This window comes from Zingiber officinale, chromosome 5B (genome assembly GCF_018446385.1).
Source record: "Zingiber officinale cultivar Zhangliang chromosome 5B, Zo_v1.1, whole genome shotgun sequence".
Taxonomy (NCBI): Eukaryota; Viridiplantae; Streptophyta; class Magnoliopsida; order Zingiberales; family Zingiberaceae; genus Zingiber; species Zingiber officinale.
In genome coordinates this window covers 7743267-7765280 of record NC_055995.1, presented here as the reverse complement: position 1 = coordinate 7765280, position 22014 = coordinate 7743267, and the positions used below count along the sequence as shown (strand labels likewise).

Here is a 22014-nt window from a genome sequence, read left to right as displayed (position 1 = left end):
ACATATTGTTGGAGCAGCGGAACCGACAAGAGGGGGTGAATTGCCTGCAAACAAAAATTATACCCTCCTCAAGAAGTTTCAACTCAAATATAAGCAATGATTAAGAAATTGAACAGAACTAAAATAGAACAGAAAAAGCAGACTCAGCAATTGACTTGGTTACAACCGAGACGGTTGTTAATCCAAGGCGGTTGGAAAGCACACTAACAAAATCTCCTTCTGTAGAGGCGGAGAAGCCTTTTACACTTGGAGAGCACAGAGCTATTGCTTGGAAAAATGAGAGTACAAGAGTTGTTTGGTTTAGCTGTTCGAGACCCGTTTATATAGGGGTTCCAAGACTTATCAGATCACCTGATCTTCGGGATCAGGTTTTGACTTCGAGAGGGATCGGTCGATCGATCCCCAGGTTCGGTCGACCGAACCTGCTGTACCTGCCCAGTCTTCCATCCAGGTGCAGTCTTCTCTGGATCGAGCTTAGGTTCGGTCGACCGATCCTCACGTTCGGTCGACCGATCCTCACGTTCGGTCGACCGATCAGCCAACGGTCTCCACTCGATCTGACCCGATCAAATCGTCGACCAAGTCTTTGATTATCTTTGGTTCGGTCGACTGATCAGAAGGTTCCGTCGACCGATCAGCTAACTGCTGGTTGCTGACGTGGCTGGAACGGCTGGCTTCTGAAGATAGGGGTTCAGTCGACCGATCATGGGGTTCGGTCGACTTAACACTTGTCAAGTCAACTCCTGGTTGACTTGCTCTGGTTCGGTTTGCGTGGGTGATTTCGCCAACCGGAATAGGGCTTACCCGAACCCAAGTCTAAATGTACAGGAGTTTAGGAGGGCAGGAAGTCGTTCGGAAGACGCGGCTAGCGAGAAGGACGACACGGGAAGGGAGCTGACGGGCTTAGTGCGTCCGAAGGACGAGACAGCTGCGGAAGAGTACACCGGTGGGCGTGAAGAACGTGTGCGGCGTTCGAGGGACATAAAGCCGGGATGGAAGACTGCTCGAGGAGAAGACCGGGAATTGGGTTCGGGTGAGCCCTATTTCGGTTGGCAAATCACCCAAGCAAACCGAACCAGAGCAAGTCAACCGGGAGTTGACTTGACAAGTGTTTGGTCGACCGAACCCCTTGATCGATCGACCGAACCCCTATCTTCAGAAGTCAGTCGTTCCAGCCACGTTAACAACCAGCAGTTAGCTGATCGGTCGATTGAACCTTCTGATCTGTCGACCGAACCGAAGATAATCAAAGACTTGGTCGAGCGATTTGATCGGGTCAGATCGAGTGGAGACCGTTGGTTGATCGGTCGACCGAACGCGAGGATCGGTTGACCGAACCTAAGCTCGATCCAGAGAAGACTGCACTTGGATGGAAGACTGGGCAGGTACAGCAGGTTCGGTCGACTGAACCTGGGGATCTGTCGATCGATCCCTCTCAAAGTCAAAACCTGATCCCGAAGATCAGGTGATCTGATAAGTCTTGGAACCCCTATATAAACGGGTCTCGAACACAGATAAGTTGAATTTGGAATCAATAATGTTAAGTTCCGTTTGCGATTCCAAATTTAATTTCTAAAGAACATAATAGGTTGTTAGGAATAGTTCAGGACTTGTACAAAATTTTTGTACAGGGGAACCGATACGATATTCCGAGTAGCAACCAACATAGATGTCATATAAACTAATGCAAGGGATGCATTATGGTTTAGTATGGGCAGATATATCAAAAGGAAGTCAAAACTAGGTCTTTAGGTCAAGGTTTAAGTGAATCATTTAGATAGTTTCAGATTATGTATCAATCTTGGTATCTGTAATAAATATATTTTTATATATATTTTTTCCAAGTATACATTGGTAAAATAGACCTCTCCACAAAATTTTAAAATTTTTGGAGGTTTGTAGAATTTCTGGTGCATTTATGAAATTAGGTTAGAAATACTATTTTTGGTTGAAATAGGGTATCAGTCGACTATAATATTTACCAGTCGACTACCCAATCGACTGATACTTTTACCAGTCGACTGATAATACTATTCACAAGTACAAAATATTTATGTGAGCTAGTTTTGATAAGGACAATCGGCTGGGGTTAATGGCAGTCGACTGATACAGTCTGAAAAAGTTTTTCAGCATTAGAAAATGACCAAAAGAGTAGTGAATATATATGTAATCTTATGGAGGATTAATACATGATGTTTATGGTCATTAGAGATTAAAGAGTCCAATAATTGGAATATTGTTGGACCTTTTTTTATGTATGATAAAGGGGGAGAAATGTTGGTTTAAGTGGGAAACCTACACACTTTTGGAAGAAAACCCAGCTCAAGAGGGAGCTTAGGTGAAGGGGGAGAAATTGCTCACTTGTTGACAAAGGTGGAGAAGTTTAACTTTGTAAAAAATCCTAGCTCAAGGGGGAGCTTAGGTGAAAGGGGCTCAGGGTTAGATTCCAATTTTATGCATGTGTGATTTGCATAGTTACTTTACATTGTTATTGAATTTATGTTTCCCTAACTTAAACGGGTTGCTAAACATCAAAAAGGGAGGAGATTGTTGGAGCAATCTAGGTTCCCTAGGTTTTGATATTTGAGCAAAGGTTTAAGTTAGGTTTCTTGTTGAATTTGATATGCATTGTGAGTATACAGAATATAGGTACAACAACGTAAGTCCAAGTGTGACTTGGCAATGGATGAAGTCACGGAGGTACAACCTCTTGACAAAGGAAGACCCAACAATAATGGCAAGGTCGATGGAAGCTCCAGAAGGCAAGGCATGAAGGATGGGGAGGTATCCGAGGAGCGCGAGGCTGATGGAGGAGGCTAGAAGGCTAGGTCTAAGTTGTGCGGGCAAGGACGAGTGCATGAGAAACTCTATTCAGGGTAAAATTCCAGTGTTACTGTAGCATTACTGTAACGTTACTTTAGCAGTTGACTGGTGTTTTCATTAGTCAACTCGTAGCTGACCGTTGGCTTACAACGGTCGAATTTAACTTAGAACCAGTCAACTGGTGGTTATATCAGTCGACTGGTGGCAGGAACACAGCTTGGTGTTTTCCTCCCGAGCTCTATTTAATAAAGCTCGGTGTGCTTGTGTATGATTGACAAAATAGAGGTGGTGAACCCCTATTAGTAATCTCCCTAGCTCTTGTGTGTGATCCGTGTGTGTGTTATCAAGGTTGTGATGAGGTTTCTTCGCCCACAAGGAGATCATGCTAGCCGAAGGTTTTCCAGGGATTGATCCACTGACGGATTGAGGTTTCATCCACCTTACGAGCACGCCGTGTAGTAGGAGCAAGTTATCTCCGAACCACGTAACCAAACGTGTTAAGGTTTGATTGGTTTTCTTCTTGCTTAGTGCTTAGGGTTTAGCTTTCTATTGTTAGTATTGTTTTTATATTTCTGTTGCATACTAACGAGTGAGGAAGCAACGTTTTGGGTGAGATGTCATTCACCCCCCCCTTCTTCCGGACATCAAGGTCCCAACACAATCAAGTATCACCAAATAATACTTTGCTCTCTTGGTCTTTTTTCAATGATTGCATGTGTTACTTTTAATGACATATTTGTTATCAACTCATTTTGAATTTTATGACTAAGGTAATGATGATGAATTTCTTTTCCTTTAATGAGTTGAAGATGTTCTTGCATCATAGGATCAAACTCGGCAATCATCTCAATCAAGCCCAGGAATTTGCCTTTTAAACCATCTTCCAAGTTTTCATTCTTTCCACGGAATACCAGGATATTTTTAGCCAAACATTTTACCACTGTTACAATTCTGGTCAAAATCCCTCTCCAATAGTATGTTTCATTTTTAATTTGTTCCTGCAATTCTTTGTCAATTGTTTGATTTTTCCTCAATCTCACCTATAACTACACCATGAATCTTAAATTAGCAAGATGCTCATGACATTGTTCGTGTTCTCTAAGCCTCTCACTTAGATGTTTCCAATATCTAGATCCATCTTCTGCTAATTAACTTTGTGATTGCAGTGTTTTGAAAAGCTTACAATATAAACCAAATTTTTTATCTAACTCTTTTGAATAAACTAGTCATTTTCTTCCATGATTTATTTTATTTGGAAGCACTCTATTATAATACTTTGAGGAAAACTGACTACTAAGTTCATCAAAGGGTATTCAAAATTAACCTCTCTAATTGGGCCTTTTTAAATTAGTAAATCTTTCATTTTTATATCAAGTTTATCCCAAACTCTTGGATCAAATATATTTAGAAAATGATATATGTTTTCATTTTTCTCATTATTATTTTTGTATTGATTCATATCCTTAGTATTTGCATTATACACATCTTTTATTTATTCTTCAAAATAATTTTCTTATGTACTATGATTATTTAAATTGTCAATCAAATTTTCTTACACTATTTTCGTTTCTCTTAAAATAAATTTATCCGTAGAACCTTTCATTGATCGAGTCATCTTCTCTTCTATTTGCTTTTATTTTCTTTTAGCACTTTTGGAGAATTTTTTTTTATACATCATTTTTCTTTAAGTTCTGCTACACCAAATACAAATATAGTAAGATAAAAGTTATAATTTAATTTCTTAATGGTTCATTATAATGGAAAACATCAACAAATGTAACACAAAACTTGGTTGAGATACTGAACCATTAGTATATCAGCCTACTAAGTACTAACAAAGTAACAAAGGATAAAAAAACACAAAAGTAAAAAAAAACATAAATGCAAGAAAATTAGGCAATAGGCAAGCAAATAATTTTAGACTTTCAATGCCCAAAAAAAATGCAAGGCAAACAAATTTATAGGCCTACTAGCTACTAGCCAGTGGTAGTACCTCGAGTTAATTTTGATATGATCAATCGAGTTAAGTTAGACTCTGCGGATTTAATGTCTTGTGTCTAAGTGTGTAGAGACTTAGGAACATAAGAAGTTGAGTGGAAAACACAGCGAGTAAGAAGGATGACACAGAAAGGAAGTTGACAGACTCGATGCATCTGAGGGACGAGGAGTTACAGAAAAGTACACCAGTGGATGAGAAAGATTCACGCGGCGCATCTGAGGAACGAGAAGCCGTGAGGAAGTATGCTTGAGGAGAAAGCCAATGTTGGGTTCGGATGAGCTCAACTCTAAACGACCGAAATATTGCCCAAGCGACGGACAAGAAAATGATCAACTTCTGAGTTGATAATTTCTAGGCACTTGGACTGAGTCCATGAGCCCGGCCTCCAAGTGCATGGATCCTTTCCAGACTCCGAACCACGTTAGCATAGCCATTGTCGAAGAGGATCAGCACGGAGTCCACGCCAGTAGACTCCAAGTGCTCAGATCAGGTCTAGACGCTTGAGAAGTCTGGAACCATTGGAGAAAGTCATTGCGGAATGGATCTGATCGACCGAGTCCAGTGTCCGAGACGTGCCACGTCAAAAAATGGCTAGATTAGACCAGTAGACTATAAATAGAGCCTTAGTTATCAAAGTTAAGTACAGCACAATGTATTTAATTTTCTTTACTTCATTTTAAGCCTAATGCTGTATTTAATTTTTTGTATTTAATAAGTACATAAAATTTTAGGATTTAGAGGTTGAGTTTTAGTATTAAGTATATAAAAAATTTAAATCGAATTTTTTTTTAGATTTGCACGAGGTATGCGACATAAAATCCTTAGGGTAACAAATCACTATTCTATAATGCGCCTAACAACTATATATCTATCTTTACCTCCCTTCTTATCCATGGGGCAGTACTATGGATCATTAAGATAACGAATTTACCTCTTAGAGTAACAAAATACTATATATATATATATATATATATATATATATATATATATATATAATTAAATTAGATTTGATCCTAAATTTAATTCTATCGGACCATCTCATTACTAATAATTTCTAACGTGGTATAGTAAACTAAAATAAATTAATTATGAATCCATCAAGTGGAGCCTGGACAGGTATCCTACTTGCCCACCCAAGGATCGCCCGTGTATGTAGCTATCGAGTTAAAAGAATTTTCGAAATGTAAAATATAAAACCTATTGATCTGTTTGTCATTGTATATTCATTGACAAAGATTGTAGAATTTGTCAAATTTTAAAAATTAACATCACTATAATATTCAATTCTAAAAAACAATATTATTATGGTGTTGAGTATCAGTATGATACTGATTTTTTAAAATTAACACTAGCATAATATTGTATTTCAAATATACATACTATTTAGAAACCAACATTATATTTGTTCTTTGAACTCTAACACTATAATTGTGCTATTTCTAAATGTCACGTCATAATAATTGACGGAAGTGGAAAAATAGTAAACAAGTTAAAATCTAAAAAATAAGTACTTTTTAAAAAAAAAAAGTTCACAACTTTAAAAGCCACACGACGTTGTATACTTTATAAGGTAGATTTAAATAACATGATCTAAATTTTATAATTTTTATATTCAATTGTAAATTTGGGCCTTAAATTTCTTATCCATCTACAACTGTATTAATGAAACTTAAAATGTTATTTGTAAGCCTGTTAAATTAAAAAAAAAAAACCTGATTGAGCTTAATCCAAATTTGTTATTAGAGATAGTAATTAACTTTATCTTATTTACAACTTGAAAGCCCTAAATATTAATTTTAAAAAGATTAATTTCACTTTTCACAATGGGATGACATCATCCTGGTCAACTTTCGGTCAACGTCTGCAGATGATCTCATCTCCACACAATCCTTGATGCGTTTCTCCCGCCATTTTCTTACTCCGGAACGGCGCTCAGGTCCGGCACGAACCTACTCCGCCCTCTACCACGTCCTCTCCTCCTCTTCCCTCCGCCGGTTTCCACCGCCGGGAGCGCCGGCGGCGCCGCTACTTCTTCCCCTTTGCCGCACCGCCGCGCCAGCGACTCGCTCGCCTTCACCGCCATCGCCGCGAGGTCCTCCGCCTGGAGCGGACGCCTCAGCATCGCCCGCGGGAGCACGAAGTAGAGCTGCCCCAGTCTCAGCTCCTCCGCCGCGCGCACCTCCGGCGCCGACGCCTCGATCTCCATGTCGTCCGCGTCGCACAGGAAGAACCGCACCCCGTCCTTGCCGAGAACGCCGCCCGCCGTCACCGGCCGCTGGTACTCGCGGAGGCCGCCGTCGGGGAGAACCACTACAATCGCTGTCGTAGCGTTGGCGGGCGCAACCGCCGCGGCGGCATCGCACGAGTGACAACTCCCCATTGCCGCCGAGAGCGTGGAGAAAGGCGATGCCGATGTGTATTTTTCCTTTCTATTTCGGGTGTTTCCGTCCCGCTTCGGCGAGGACGATCGAGTTGACTTTTATAGGACCTTTTTTTGGCGTGAAGCGATACAGCCTGTAATGCCGATGGGACTGAGAACAGCGTGGGGATGGGACGAGCCAAAATCCAAAATGGGGCTCAACTTGATCATAATTACGTTACTGACACTCGTCCGAGGGGCGTTGGATTCTTCACCACCGCGCGAGGACGAAGAAGAATAGGGACAAAATAGTAACTTAATTGCCATATTTGTCGCGTAGCATGGCGGTAGGGGTAATTTCGTAAATCCATTAGTAGAATGAGTGCTTTGGCTGATAGTGACGTTGCAAGCTCCGACAGCCAGGTTGGCATCGGAAGCAGGGTAGGCAGTGCCCCCGGGATTCGCAGGTGAGAAACGGTCCACGTGGCTCGTGAATACAGCTTGTATCAACTGGGGGGACGTCGATTTTTTTTTTAAGCATCACGATAAGTTGATGTGTGGATATTATAACACTCAACTAATATTATTACGTTTTATAATGACTAGAGTAGAAAAAAAATTTCAATCAAAATTTAAATTTTGTATATAATCTTTATTCATAAAAAATTTTGTTTTCACTTCCTGCATATAAAGTTTTATTTACTTCAACTCTCTCATACAAATATTATGACCTAATTGCCCCTCAGATTTTTTAGATACAAAAGGTCTAAAAATGAGTATAATTTAAAGAAAATCTAGTATATTTTCTATCCAATTAAGTATCATTTAAAGAAAACCTAGTATATTCGAGTATATTTTTAATTAAAATTGTCCTTCATATATTTTAGGTATAAATCATCTAAAAATGAATATAATTCCTATTAAATTCAGCATTTTAAACTAGAATCGAGTATATTTTCTATTAAATTGAGTACGACTTTTTTCCTATTTAATATAATTCCTCCTAAATTCAATACCATTTGAAAAAAAATATAGTATATTTTTCATCCAATTGAGTATCATTCAAAGAAAATCTAGTATATTTTTACATCTAATTGAGTGTCATTTAAAGAAAATCTAGTATATTTTCTATCCAATTGAGGTGGAAAAAGAATCGTACTCAATTTATAGAAAACATACTAGATTCTAGTTTAATGTACTGAATTTAAAAGGATTTATACTCATTTTTAGACTTTTTATACTTAAAATATCATGGGCAATTAGGTAAATATATTAGACTAGGGAGTGAAAAGAAAGATTTTTTCCATTGAGGAGTGCATGCAAAGTTGTGTTTGTCAATAGGACTGCATACAAATTTTCCCTTTTATAATACTTATATATTAATCAGGTTCAATTCTCAATTAATGATCAGATATTTAAAAAATCTACAAAAATAAAAATAATAAATTTTGGATATAAAGTATACATATGAATGAGTAAGGAAGCGGAACTAGAAATCTTATAACTTTGGGATCGATCGGAAAAAAAAACTCTCGTCTATTTTCTTTTTTTTTTTTATCTCGGACTAACTTATCTTTCTCCCTTTTCTTCCTAGACTATATATACCCGCATTTTTCCCTTTCTTCTGTCACAAATCTAGCAGCTCCTCAATGCCATCGACGTTGGTCTCCCAAGTTGCAGCCCTTATAGACCATTACCTAGCTCCACCCTTGGTAAAGAATACGTCAATATAATGAGTATGTGATATATTCTTTTAAGAGATGACATATATTAATGTTTAAACTAATACAGATGTCCTTTAAGCGAATCAAAAGGTGAGGCCGGATCTGACCCTGAGATAATCAAGTTGTGATCGACGCACAAGGCCCCACCTATGGTGGGGCCCTTTTTTTAGTAATTGTTTTATATTATTTTACGTAAAGGCTAACAAAATAATGTAAAAATAATATACAGAGGAAAAAAATAGATTAGAAAATAATTTTTTATATTGTTATATTATAATGGAAAGATTAAATATGATATATAATTATAATAATTATAATTATAGTAATGAATATAGTAAATTTGGAAATATTATTTTTGCTATCGATTCATGTCGATCTTGATTATGATGTCAAATATGATAAATCTCGATTGATTGAAATTAAATAGAGATTATTTTTCATTATTGGCATTACCCCCGACAAATTCAACGGGAGTGTCTGAACGTTGAATTTGAATGTTAACTTGGTTAAACATTGTCTAGATAATGGCTTGGTAGGTATCTCAGCAATTTGATCTTCTTTAGAGAGGTAAGAAATTGAAAGTTGTCGAGTTGTCATACACTCGCGAACAAAATGAAAATAAATCTCTATATGCTTGATACAAGCATGAAAAACATAATTTACCACAAGATAAATTGCTCTAATATTATTACACCAGATTTTGGGCATAGCGATTAAAGAAAAGACTAATTCTGAAAGAAAAGATTGTAGCAAAATAATTTTTAACGTCGCATTAGCTATAACTTTATATTCAACTTCAGTGCTTAAGCGAAAGATTGAAGATTGCTTCTTTAAAAGCTAGGAAATAAAATTTTGCCCAAGAAGTGTAACGCCCGCCCTCCCTGCTACCCTAAGGGACGGGGCTACGATACTCTACGTATAAATTTTTCTTTTTAAAACAGCGGAAGACTTAAAATAATTTTCATAGTTTTAATAAAACTTTTCTTTTAAATTTCTTTTGAACTATACTATCACATGGCATCAAAATCATAACATCAAATCCAGTGGAACCATAATGTCAAGCCACACATGTTTAGGTATCACAAGTCATAAAATACCAATGCATAGTTCTTTAAAGAAACTTTAAGCAGGTTCTTATTTATTTGGTTGCCTAGCCACTGCCACACACATCTTCGTTGCCCCTCCTGCTGCTCCTCTAACTCATCCAGCTTTTTCCTTTATCTGTGGTACAAGGAAAGTAAGCTATGAGCACTCATGGCTCAGTAAGTTCCTTTCCTACTCACTAAAACCAACAATCAGCACATAATCAAGAATGCATCAACAAGTCATAATCTCAACTAATCATGGCATAACATAGCATTCTATTCAAGCATATCATGCATCATAATATAATCACAACTAGTCATAGCATATCAAGCATCACCATGGCCGGAACATATACATAGTGCATTGCATAAAACATAGCTAGACATGTCATAACAAACAAGTATTATGGTATATCAAAGCATGGCCGAAACATGTATATCAAAGCATCATACTATGGCCGAAACATGTACATCAAGGCATCATCATATCTATGGCCGAAATCTATATATCAAGCATCAACAAATCCATGGCCGAAACATGTCTATAAGGTATAGCATGAACATAACATAATCATACCTTATCATGGCATATCATAATCAAGAGCATAACATGAAACATAGCATAATCATAAGGTGTATGCAATATGATTTTGGAAAACATGTATCCGAAAAACATGTGTATGTCTCATGATCTTTAAAACCATTTTCTTTTACACATATACTTGAAAGTAATCTCAACATAAGGGGGATCCCGGCTATGTACCATTTACATATTGCGCGCAACCTTGTAGATCCAAGGTAGCAAGTCTTGAACCCTATGAGGCAAACATATTAGGCCCTTAGTCCTAGGGGCACTTAGGAGTCCATCCCTAACGAGGTCCTTAGTCCCCGGGGCGCTTATGGAGCCCACCCTTAGTACAAGCCACTCACATATAAAGTAAAATACATGTCATACATATCATGTATCATAAAAGCATGCATCACTTAGGCACACATCATATCGTAAAAGTATGCATCACTTAGGCATACATCATGTCATAAAAGTATGCATCACTTAGGCATACATCATATCATAAAGGTATGCATCACTTAGGCATACATCATGTCATAAAGGTAGGCATCACTTAGGCATACTTCTCATCATAAAGGCATGCATCACTTAGGCATACATCATGTCATAACAATATGCATCACTTAGGCATAGATCATAAAAACATGCATATCTTAAGCATAAAGCATATCATCAAGCATGCATGATTTAACCACATAGCATATCATGAAAGCATGCATATTTTAAGCACAAAGCATATCATATCATAAAAGCATGCATATCATATCATAAGTCATAAATCACAAGCATACATTTTAAGCATAAGGGTGTATCTTGTGATTATCCTATCATAGGAAACATGGTATCATATTTATCTTGGTTTTAAGCTTCCTAAACCCTTGTGGCCGAAACCCTTTAGAGCTCAATTTAGGTTAAACACAACATCCAAGCATGTGGCACCTAAATTATCATCATAACATTTTCATAGGAAGCATTATAAACATGATTAACTTAGTTTCTAAGTTCCTCAAGTCCCTAATTTCATATGGCCGAAACCTTAATGTGTGAAACAAGGTTCCATATGACATAAAAGTATGGACAACTTTAAATCATATTTATAACATTTTTACCAAGGAACAAGGTAAACACATTTGACACATTTGAATTAGTTCCTAAGTTCTTTAAGCCCTTAACATATGTCATGGCCGAAATTTAACAAGTTCTCATTAGGGCTACAAACAAGCATACAAGCATGTGAACTTGGACTAACATTATGTATAAATTCATACAAGGCATCATACAATAGTTATGGCCGAAACATACCCTAGCATCATTTTAGGTCATAAACCAACATATAGCAATTGAACCTTGGCTTTCTACTTATCATATTTCATGTAGAGTGGCATGAGCATATTTAATTTAAGTCCTAGGGTTTCTAGGGCATCTATTCCTTCATGACCGAAACATTCAAGGATTCATTTAGGTCATGGAAAAAAAAATCATACAAGCATGTGAAACAATCAACACATTATCCTATTTTTATAAGAAGTACTTTTAACTCATTTGGTTTCATTTCTAAGGCCTCTAGGTCTTTTAAACCCTACTTGGCCGAAACTCACAGAATATAAACTTGCTTCAAATAGCCTAAAAGCATGAGAATTTATACAAGTTTCATAGCATGTATAAGGACAAGCATAATGAGTATACATATGAATTGTGTCTTAGGCTTTCTAGGTTTCTTTTTCTCTTTTTCTTTTATTTTTTTCTCATGGCCGAAACCTACCATTCCTTAGCTAGGTTTTTAAGTGGCCTAAAGCATGAAAAACCTATGTAAGTTTCATGGCAAAAGTTACTAAGAAACATATATACAAATTGGTTCATGAATAAGCTAGGACCCCTTGTGGTCATACATATTATATGTCATGCAACTAATTTTTCTACACCCTAATTAAGCATGAGGGCATTAAACAACTTCCATATCTAAATAGCACAGAGGTCTTGAGCATATTAAAATTTTGTTTAAGCTTTTCTAAGCTATCCATCTCATCATGGCCGAAAAACCCTAAGAAGGAGTTCATGAAATTCTAGCAATATTCAAGCATACAAATCCTTTAAGATCTTTGTATTCTATCACATGAGCATGGTTATTTAAATTTAAAGGTCTTCCTAACCCTAAACCCTTTCTTGACCGAATCATATGAGTGGGTTTTCTTTTAGTTTCAAATATCTTCTAAGGAAGAAAAACTAATACATGATCCTTAATATTTCATAGGGAGAACCTTGTACTAGTTGGGTAAAATAATAAATTTCCCTAGCCTCTTAAGAATATTTTTGGCCGAAATTCTAGGGTTCAGTACTCCTCTGATCAAGCATCATATAGGTATAAAAGCATGAAGAAGAACCCCTTTACATAGCATAGAAAAATCTATCATGTAGTGAAGACTAGTTTAAACACCATTAGATTTTGAAAGCTCTTCTTGGCCGAATTTTCTCAAACTTGTTTCTAGGTTTTAAAATCTTCATAAAATCTGAAAAGCACATAAAAGCCTTGTACCATAGGTGAGAGGAAGCTTACATCCTTTTCGCTTGTGGATCTAAGGTATGGTGGAGAAGAAGTAGCCTCTTCTTCTAGTTCCTTTCCTTTGATTCCTTTGCTAGGTCCTCCTTGTATCTTAAGCTTTCTTAGGGAAAAACTTGGCTTTGGGGCTGAAGATGGAGGAGAGGGGACTGTGGTGTTCTCGGTGAGGGAGAGGATGAATGAGAGAAATGAGAGAAAATAGAATTTTCCCTTTACATATTCTCTTTTATGTTAAGGGGGAAGAGGTAGCAAACTTGGTTTTTGCTTTCCTTCTCCCTTAGCCTATTTTTTCCTATTTTCTTTTATTTATTTTATTTTCTATTTATTCTCACCATTCATGATAAAATAAGGGGGAATGAATCCCCTTAATTCCTCTTTAAGTTTTCGGCAAAATCAAAGAGGAAGAGGGAGAGAAAGGGAGGAAGGCAAGTTGTCTTTCTCTTGCTCTTTTCTTGTTTTCTTTTGGCTAGCTTTTACTCTTACCTTTATCATGAGTTTCCCTCCTTTGCTATCAATATCTTTTCTCTATCCCAATTGGTTCCTACTAATTAATTCTATGAATTATAATATAAGAGGTTCAAGGTTCAATCCTTGACCTTCACTTCTTTTTATTTCATTTTATTTCTTTTTGCTTCAACCCACTTCTTATTATTTTTCTAAGGCAAGATTCCACATTCATATATTTATCTTACAAGTTTAGTGGGTATTACAGTACCTCATAAAAAGTTCGTCCTCGAACTTTAAAATAGTTGCATCAGGTGGCACTGAACTTTCGGCTGAGTGCATCGGCCACTTTGTTCGCCTTTCCTGGGTGATAAAGAATCTCGCAGTCATAATCTTTAACTAATTCGAACCATCGGCGTTGCCTCATATTCAGGTCTTTTTGCGTGAAGAAATATTTCAGACTCTGATGGTCGGTATAAATCTTACACTGAGCTCCATATAAATAATGTCTCCATATTTTGAGAGCGAAGATCCACGGCTGCTAGTTCTAAGTCGTGAATGGGATAATTCTTCTCATGTTCTTTAAGTTGTCTAGAGGCGTAGGCAATGACTTTGCCATCTTGCATGAGTACAGCTCCAAGTCCTGTAATGGAAGCATCGCTGTACATATCGAAGCCTCTGTTGGTTTCCGGAAGAGTAAGAATCGGAGTACTGGTCAGTCTCCTTTTTAATTCCGCAAAACTCTTCTCGCAAGCTTCTGTCCATTCATACTTTGTATTTTTCTTGGTGAGGGCTGTCATAGGGGCTGCGATTTTGGAGAAATTCTTTACAAATTTCCTGTAATAACCTGCTAGACCGAGAAAACTCCTGACTTCGCTGGCATTCTTTGGTCGATTCCAGCTATTCACAGCTTTGATTTTACTTGGATCCACCATGACTCCATCTTTAGAGATGACATGACCTAGAAATATTACCCGGTCAAGCCAAAACTCGCATTTGGAGAATTTTACATATAGTTGTTTCTCTTGAAGGATCTATAGTACAGTATTCAGGTGTTCGGCATGTTCTTCTGGAGTTCTCGAGTAGATAAGTATATCATCAATGAAGACGATCACAAATTTATCAAGATATGCCGTAAATACTCGATTCATCAGGTCCATAAATACTGCAGGAGCGTTGGTTACTCCGAAAGGCATAACTATGAACTCATAGTGTCCATATCGGGTTCGAAATGTTGTTTTTGGTATATCATCTGGTTTCACCTTCACTTGATGATAACCGGATCGTAGATCTATCTTTGAGAAAACAGTCGCACCCTTCAGTTGATCGAATAGGACATCGATCCGTGGGAGTGGGTACCGATTCTTGATCGTCACATTATTCAGCGCTCGGTAGTCTATACACATTCGCATAGACCCATTCTTCTTCTTTACGAATAGCACTGGAGCTCCCCATGGAGAGTGACTAGGACGAATAAGTCCCTTGTCGAGTAATTCGGATAACTGTTCCTGAAGCTCCTTTAATTCAGCCGGAGCCATACGATAAGGTGCTTTCGAGATCGGCTGAGTACCAGGAATCAATTCGATTCCGAATTCTATCTCCCTGTCAGGGGCCAACCCTGGTAGTTCATCAGGAAATACTTTTGGGTAGTTGCATACTACTCTGATGTCTTCCAACTTCGGGTCTTTGACTTGATTGGTATCAACCACGTGTGCTAGAAACCCCATACATCCTTTATCTAACATCTTTTGTGCTTTAATAGATGACAATAACCTCTCTGTTCCTTTTGATTCCCCGAAAAATTCAAACTCTGGTTCATCTTCGGGTCTGAAAATCACTTTTCTTTTGCGGCACTCGATTGAAGCGCCGTACTTGCTAAGGAAATCCATGCTCAAAATTATATCATAGTCCTGCATATCAAGTACTATCATATTGCAGTAGAGTTCTCTGTTTGCGATCCGAATGAGTACTGCTTGCAGCATATAGTCTGATGGCATAATCTCTCCGGATGGTAAGGTTGTTAAGAATGTGTCCTCTAGAGTTCGGAGTGGTATATCTAGCTTCTTCATGAAAGGTGTTGAGACGAACGAGTGTGTTGCCCCGGTATCAAATAATACTACAGCGTACTGATTGTAAATAAGTAGCTGACCTGTGACAACATTAGAGGCGTTCGCCATGTCTTCCTGGGTAAGTGAGTAGATTCTGGCATTGGTCATAGTGGGAGGAGCCTCCAATCTTCCTTGGCTGATTGAAGTCCCTTCTATGGCAGCTTGCATCTGGTGAAGCTGTGCGGGGGTACTCATATTCTGGCTGTTCTGCAGAGGTAGTGCCTGAGACTGAGTAGGGCAATTTCTTGCCAAATGACCTTCCTTTCTGCAGTTGTAGCACTTCCTGGTGTTCAGAAAGCATACTCCAGAATGCATCTTCCCACATGTGGCACACTGAGGGTACTTGGTTTGCTTATTGGCCAGACCACCTTTTGTGTTATTCCACTGTTTCCTCTCGGTTCGGGCATTGCGTGTCTTAACCATGTTTATCTAAATAAGGACAACTAGACTATTGTAAGTGGTTATCATTTTTAGCCAATCTAACGTACTGTTTTGTTTCTATCTATTTATTCTGGTATTACTCCTAAACTACCTATATGTAATCCTAATCTAAATTATAACTAAAATCATAGAATAAAACATCAATCATAAGCAAGCAAATACATGAAACTAAAGCATAAACAACATAAGGAAAAATAAGGAATATAATGACAAACAATATAACATAAGGAAATAAAGCATAAGCAATGTAGTAAAGAAATAAAACATAGGCAATATAACAAGAAAGAAAAATAAAGCATAAGTTATATAACATGAAACTAAACATAAGCATGTAACAAGAAAATTAAACATAAGCATATAACAAGTAAATTAAGCATAAACATTCTTACTTGGAGCGGCAGATAGGAGGCTTGATGTGTGTGTAGTTGGCTGGCAATAACTTTGGCTCTGATACTAACCTGTAACGCCCGCCCTCCCTGCTACCCTAAGGGACGGGGCTACGATACTCTACGTATAAATTTTTCTTTTTAAAACAGCGGAAGACTTAAAATAATTTTCATAGTTTTAATAAAACTTTTCTTTTAAATTTCTTTTGAACTATACTATCACATGGCATCAAAATTATAACATCAAATCTAGTGGAACCATAATGTCAAGCCACACATGTTTAGGTATCACAAGTCATAAAATACCAATGCATAGTTCTTTAAAGAAACTTTAAGCAGGTTCTTATTTATTTGGTTGCCTAGCCACTGCCACACACATCTTCGTTGCCCCTCCTGCTGCTCCTCTAACTCATCCAGCTTTTTCCTTTATCTGTGGTACAAGGAAAGTAAGCTATGAGCACTCATGGCTCAGTAAGTTCCTTTCCTACTCACTAAAACCAACAATCAGCACATAATCAAGAATGCATCAACAAGTCATAATCTCAACTAATCATGGCATAACATAGCATTCTATTCAAGCATATCATGCATCATAATATAATCACAACTAGTCATAGCATATCAAGCATCACCATGGCCGGAACATATACATAGTGCATTGCATAAAACATAGCTAGACATGTCATAACAAACAAGTATTATGGTATATCAAAGCATGGCCGAAACATGTATATCAAAGCATCATACTATGGCCGAAACATGTACATCAAGGCATCATCATATCTATGGCCGAAATCTATATATCAAGCATCAACAAATCCATGGTCGAAACATGTCTATAAGGTATAGCATGAACATAACATAATCATACCTTATCATGGCATATCATAATCAAGAGCATAACATGAAACATAGCATAATCATAAGGTGTATGCAATATGATTTTGGAAAACATGTATCCGAAAAACATGTGTATGTCTCATGATCTGTAAAACCATTTTCTTTTACACATATACTTGAAAGTAATCTCAACATAAGGGGGATCCCGGCTATGTACCACTTACATATTGCGCGCAACCTTGTAGATCCAAGGTAGCAAGTCTTGAACCCTACGAGGCAAACATACTAGGCCCTTAGTCCTAGGGGCACTTAGGAGCTCATCCCTAACGAGGTCCTTAGTCCCCGGGGCGCTTATGGAGCCCACCCTTGGTACAAGCCACTCACATATAAAGTAAAATACATGTCATACATATCATGTATCATAAAAGCATGCATCACTTAGGCACACATCATATCGTAAAAGTATGCATCACTTAGGCATACATCATGTCATAAAAGTATGCATCACTTAGGCATACATCATATCATAAAGGTATGCATCACTTAGGCATACATCATGTCATAAAGGTAGGCATCACTTAGGCATACTTCTCATCATAAAGGCATGCATCACTTAGGCATACATCATGTCATAACAATATGCATCACTTAGGCATAGATCATAAAAACATGCATATCTTAAGCATAAAGAATATCATCAAGCATGCATGATTTAACCACATAGCACATCATGAAAGCATGCATATTTTAAGCACTAACCATGGCATCAAAGCATGCATAATTCAACCACATATCATAACATAAGCATGTATATTTTAAGCACAAAGCATATCATATCATAAAAGCATGCATATCATATCATAAGTCATAAATCACAAGCATACATTTTAAGCATAAGGGTGTATCTTGTGATTATCCTATCATAGGAAACATGGTATCATATTTATCTTGGTTTTAAGCTTCCTAAACCCTTGTGGCCGAAACCCTTTAGAGCTCAATTTAGGTTAAACACAACATCCAAGCATGTGGCACCTAAATTATCATCATAACATTTTCATAGGAAGCATTATAAACATGATTAACTTAGTTTCTAAGTTCCTCAAGTCCCTAATTTCATATGGCCGAAACCTTAAGGTGTGAAACAAGGTTCCATATGACATAAAAGTATGGACAACTTTAAATCATATTTATAACATTTTTATCAAGGAACAAGTTAAACACATTTGACACATTTGAATTAGTTCCTAAGTTCTTTAAGCCCTTAACATATGTCATGGCCGAAATTTAACAAGTTCTCATTAGGGCTACAAACAAGCATACAAGCATGTGAACTTGGACTAACATTATGTATAAATTCATACAAGGCATCATACAATAGTTATGGCCGAAACATACCCTAGCATCATTTTAGGTCATAAACCAACATATAGCAATTGAACCTTGGCTTTCTACTTATCATATTTCATGTAGAGTGGCATGAGCATATTTAATTTAAGTCCTAGGGTTTCTAGGGCATCTATTCCTTCATGACCGAAACATTCAAGGATTCATTTAGGTCATGGAAAAAAAAATCATACAAGCATGTGAAACAATCAACACATTATCCTATTTTCATAAGAAGTACTTTTAACTCATTTGGTTTCATTTCTAAGGCCTCTAGGTCTTTTAAACCCTACTTGGCCGAAACTCACAGAATATAAACTTGCTTCAAATAGCCTAAAAGCATGAGAATTTATACAAGTTTCATAGCATGTATAAGGACAAGCATAATGAGTATACATATGAATTGTGTCTTAGGCTTTCTAGGTTTCTTTTTCTCTTTTTCTTTTATTTTTTTCTCATGGCCGAAACCTACCATTCCTTAGCTAGGTTTTTAAGTGGCCTAAAGCATGAAAAACCTATGTAAGTTTCATGGCAAAAGTTACTAAGAAACATATATACAAATTGGTTCATGAATAAGCTAGGACCCCTTGTGGTCATACATATTATATGTCATGCAACTAATTTTTCTACACCCTAATTAAGCATGAGGGCATTAAACAACTTCCATATCTAAATAGCACAGAGGTCTTGAGCATATTAAAATTTTGTTTAAGCTTTTCTAAGCTATCCATCTCATCATGGCCGAAAAAACCCTAAGAAGGAGTTCATGAAATTCTAGCAATATTCAAGCATACAAATCCTTTAAGATCTTTGTATTCTATCACATGAGCATGGTTATTTAAATTTAAAGGTCTTCCTAACCCTAAACCCTTTCTTGACCGAATCATATGAGTGGGTTTTCTTTTAGTTTCAAATATCTTCTAAGGAAGAAAAACTAATACATGATCCTTAATATTTCATAGGGAGAACCTTGTACTAGTTGGGTAAAACAATAAATTTCCCTAGCCTCTTAAGAATATTTTTGGCCGAAATTCTAGGGTTCAGTACTCCTCTGATCAAGCATCATATAGGTATAAAAGCATGAAGAAGAACCCCTTTACATAGCATAGAAAAATCTATCATGTAGTGAAGACTAGTTTAAACACCATTAGATTTTGAAAGCTCTTCTTGGCTGAATTTTCTCAAACTTGTTTCTAGGTTTTAAAATCTTCATAAAATCCGAAAAGCACATAAAAGCCTTGTACCACAGGTGAGGGGAAGCTTACATCCTTTTCGCTTGTGGATCTAAGGTATGGTGGAGAAGAAGTAGCCTCTTCTTCTAGTTCCTTTCCTTTGATTCCTTTGCTAGGTCCTCCTTGTATCTTAAGCTTTCTTAGGGAAAAACTTGGCTTTAGGGCTGAAGATGGAGGAGAGGGGACTGTGGTGTTCTCGGTGAGGGAGAGGATGAATGAGAGAAATGAGAGAAAATAGAATTTTCCCTTTACATATTCTCTTTTATGTTAAGGGGGAAGAGGTAGCAAACTTGGTTTTTGCTTTCCTTCTCCCTTAGCCTATTTTTTCCTATTTTCTTTTATTTATTTTATTTTCTATTTATTCTCACCATTCATGATAAAATAAGGGGGAATGAATCCCCTTAATTCCTCTTTAAGTTTTCGGCAAAATCAAAGAGGAAGAGGGAGAGAAAGGGAGGAAGGCAAGTTGCCTTTCTCTTGCTCTTTTCTTGTTTTCTTTTGGCTAGCTTTTACTCTTACCTTTATCATGAGTTTTCCTCCTTTGCTATCAATATCTTTTCTCTATCCCAATTGGTTCCTACTAATTAATTCTATGAATTATAATATAAGAGGTTCAAGGTTCAATCCTTGACCTTCACTTCTTTTTATTTTATTTTATTTCTTTTTGCTTCAACCTACTTCTTATTATTTTTCTAAGGCAAGATTCCACATTCATATATTTATCTTACAAGTTTAGTGGGTATTACAAGAAGTATGACATACCCACTGGTAGAACATCTATTTTCAGAAGATCCGGCCTAATCTGCATTATTGTAGGAAATTACTCTCATGAGTACTGACGATATAAAAGAAAATCATGTAGAATAATACCTTTAAGATATTGAAGAATTTTCTTAACACATTTCCAATGGTGTTTAATAGGAGAATGCATAATTTGACAGACATGATTGACAGTGAAAGTAATATTGGGTCGTGTAATAGTGACATATTGTAGGACACCATCAATGTTTCAGTAGATCTGAGGCCATCCATTAAAGAGGAGGATGAAGATGCAGTAAAACTACCTTCAATGATTGGTGTGGATATAGGACATGCACCATCCATTTTAGCTCATTATAGAAGTCCAGTAAAATATTTGCTATGAGGGAGAATATAAGCTTCAAAATGTAAGAGAAATTCTATGTCAAGGAAAAACATGAGCATTGTCAAAATCACGAATAGGAAACTCTTGATGAACAAAATAGAGTAAAGTATCAATGTCATTTTGATCACTACCAGTTATTAAGATATTATCTATATAAATCAGAACAAATGTTAAAATTTCTCATTGTATTTGTAGAATAGGGAAGAGTTGAGTCAATTTTCTAGCTAGAGAATCCCTTAGTATAAAGCCAGATAGATAGACGATGAAACCATATATGAGATGCTTATCAAAGACCATATATAAATTTCTAAAATTGACACACATGTGTTGAAAGTTACAGGTGGATGAATCCAAGTGGTTACTCCATAAAAATAGTTTATTCAAAGTGTCGATAAAGGAAAGTATTAGAAACATCTAATTATTGTATTAGTTAATTGAAGCTAACAGCTATAGATAGTAATAATCTGATAGTTGTAATTTTGATGACTAGACTAAAAGTATCATTGAAGTCAATACCTAATTGTCGATTAAAGTCTTTAGCAACAAGACAAGCTTTGTAACGCTCAATGGATCCATTTGCACGATACTTAATTCAATAAACTCATTTAAAGCCCACAATATTCATAAAGGGGATGTATTCAATGTTGGACTTTTAATTATTTTCAATGACTTTTGTGGATTTTAAAAGTCTAGGTGTATTCAATCTAGACTTTTATAAACTTTATAGAAATCTAGTAGTATCCAAATTAGATTTTTATAGAGTTTTAAAAAGTCATGTAGTATTCAAACTTGACTTTTTAAAACTCTATGAAAATCTTTTGGTATCCAAAGTTTCAATAGATTTCATGGATTCTTTTAGAAATCATTGGATATAAATTTTAACCAATAAGAGCTCTCCAAAACACTTGGTACAATTTT

General features: G+C 36.7%; 1 protein-coding gene across 1 annotated transcript; it reads right to left on the bottom strand.

The window, feature by feature from the left end:
• Window positions 1-6737: 6737 nt before the first annotated feature.
• On the bottom strand, window positions 6738-7202 carry LOC121986478. Its single transcript, XM_042540446.1, has one exon. It carries the CDS (start codon window positions 7200-7202, stop codon window positions 6738-6740), a length of 465 nt encoding a protein of 154 aa, XP_042396380.1.
• Window positions 7203-22014: the final 14812 nt, after the last annotated feature.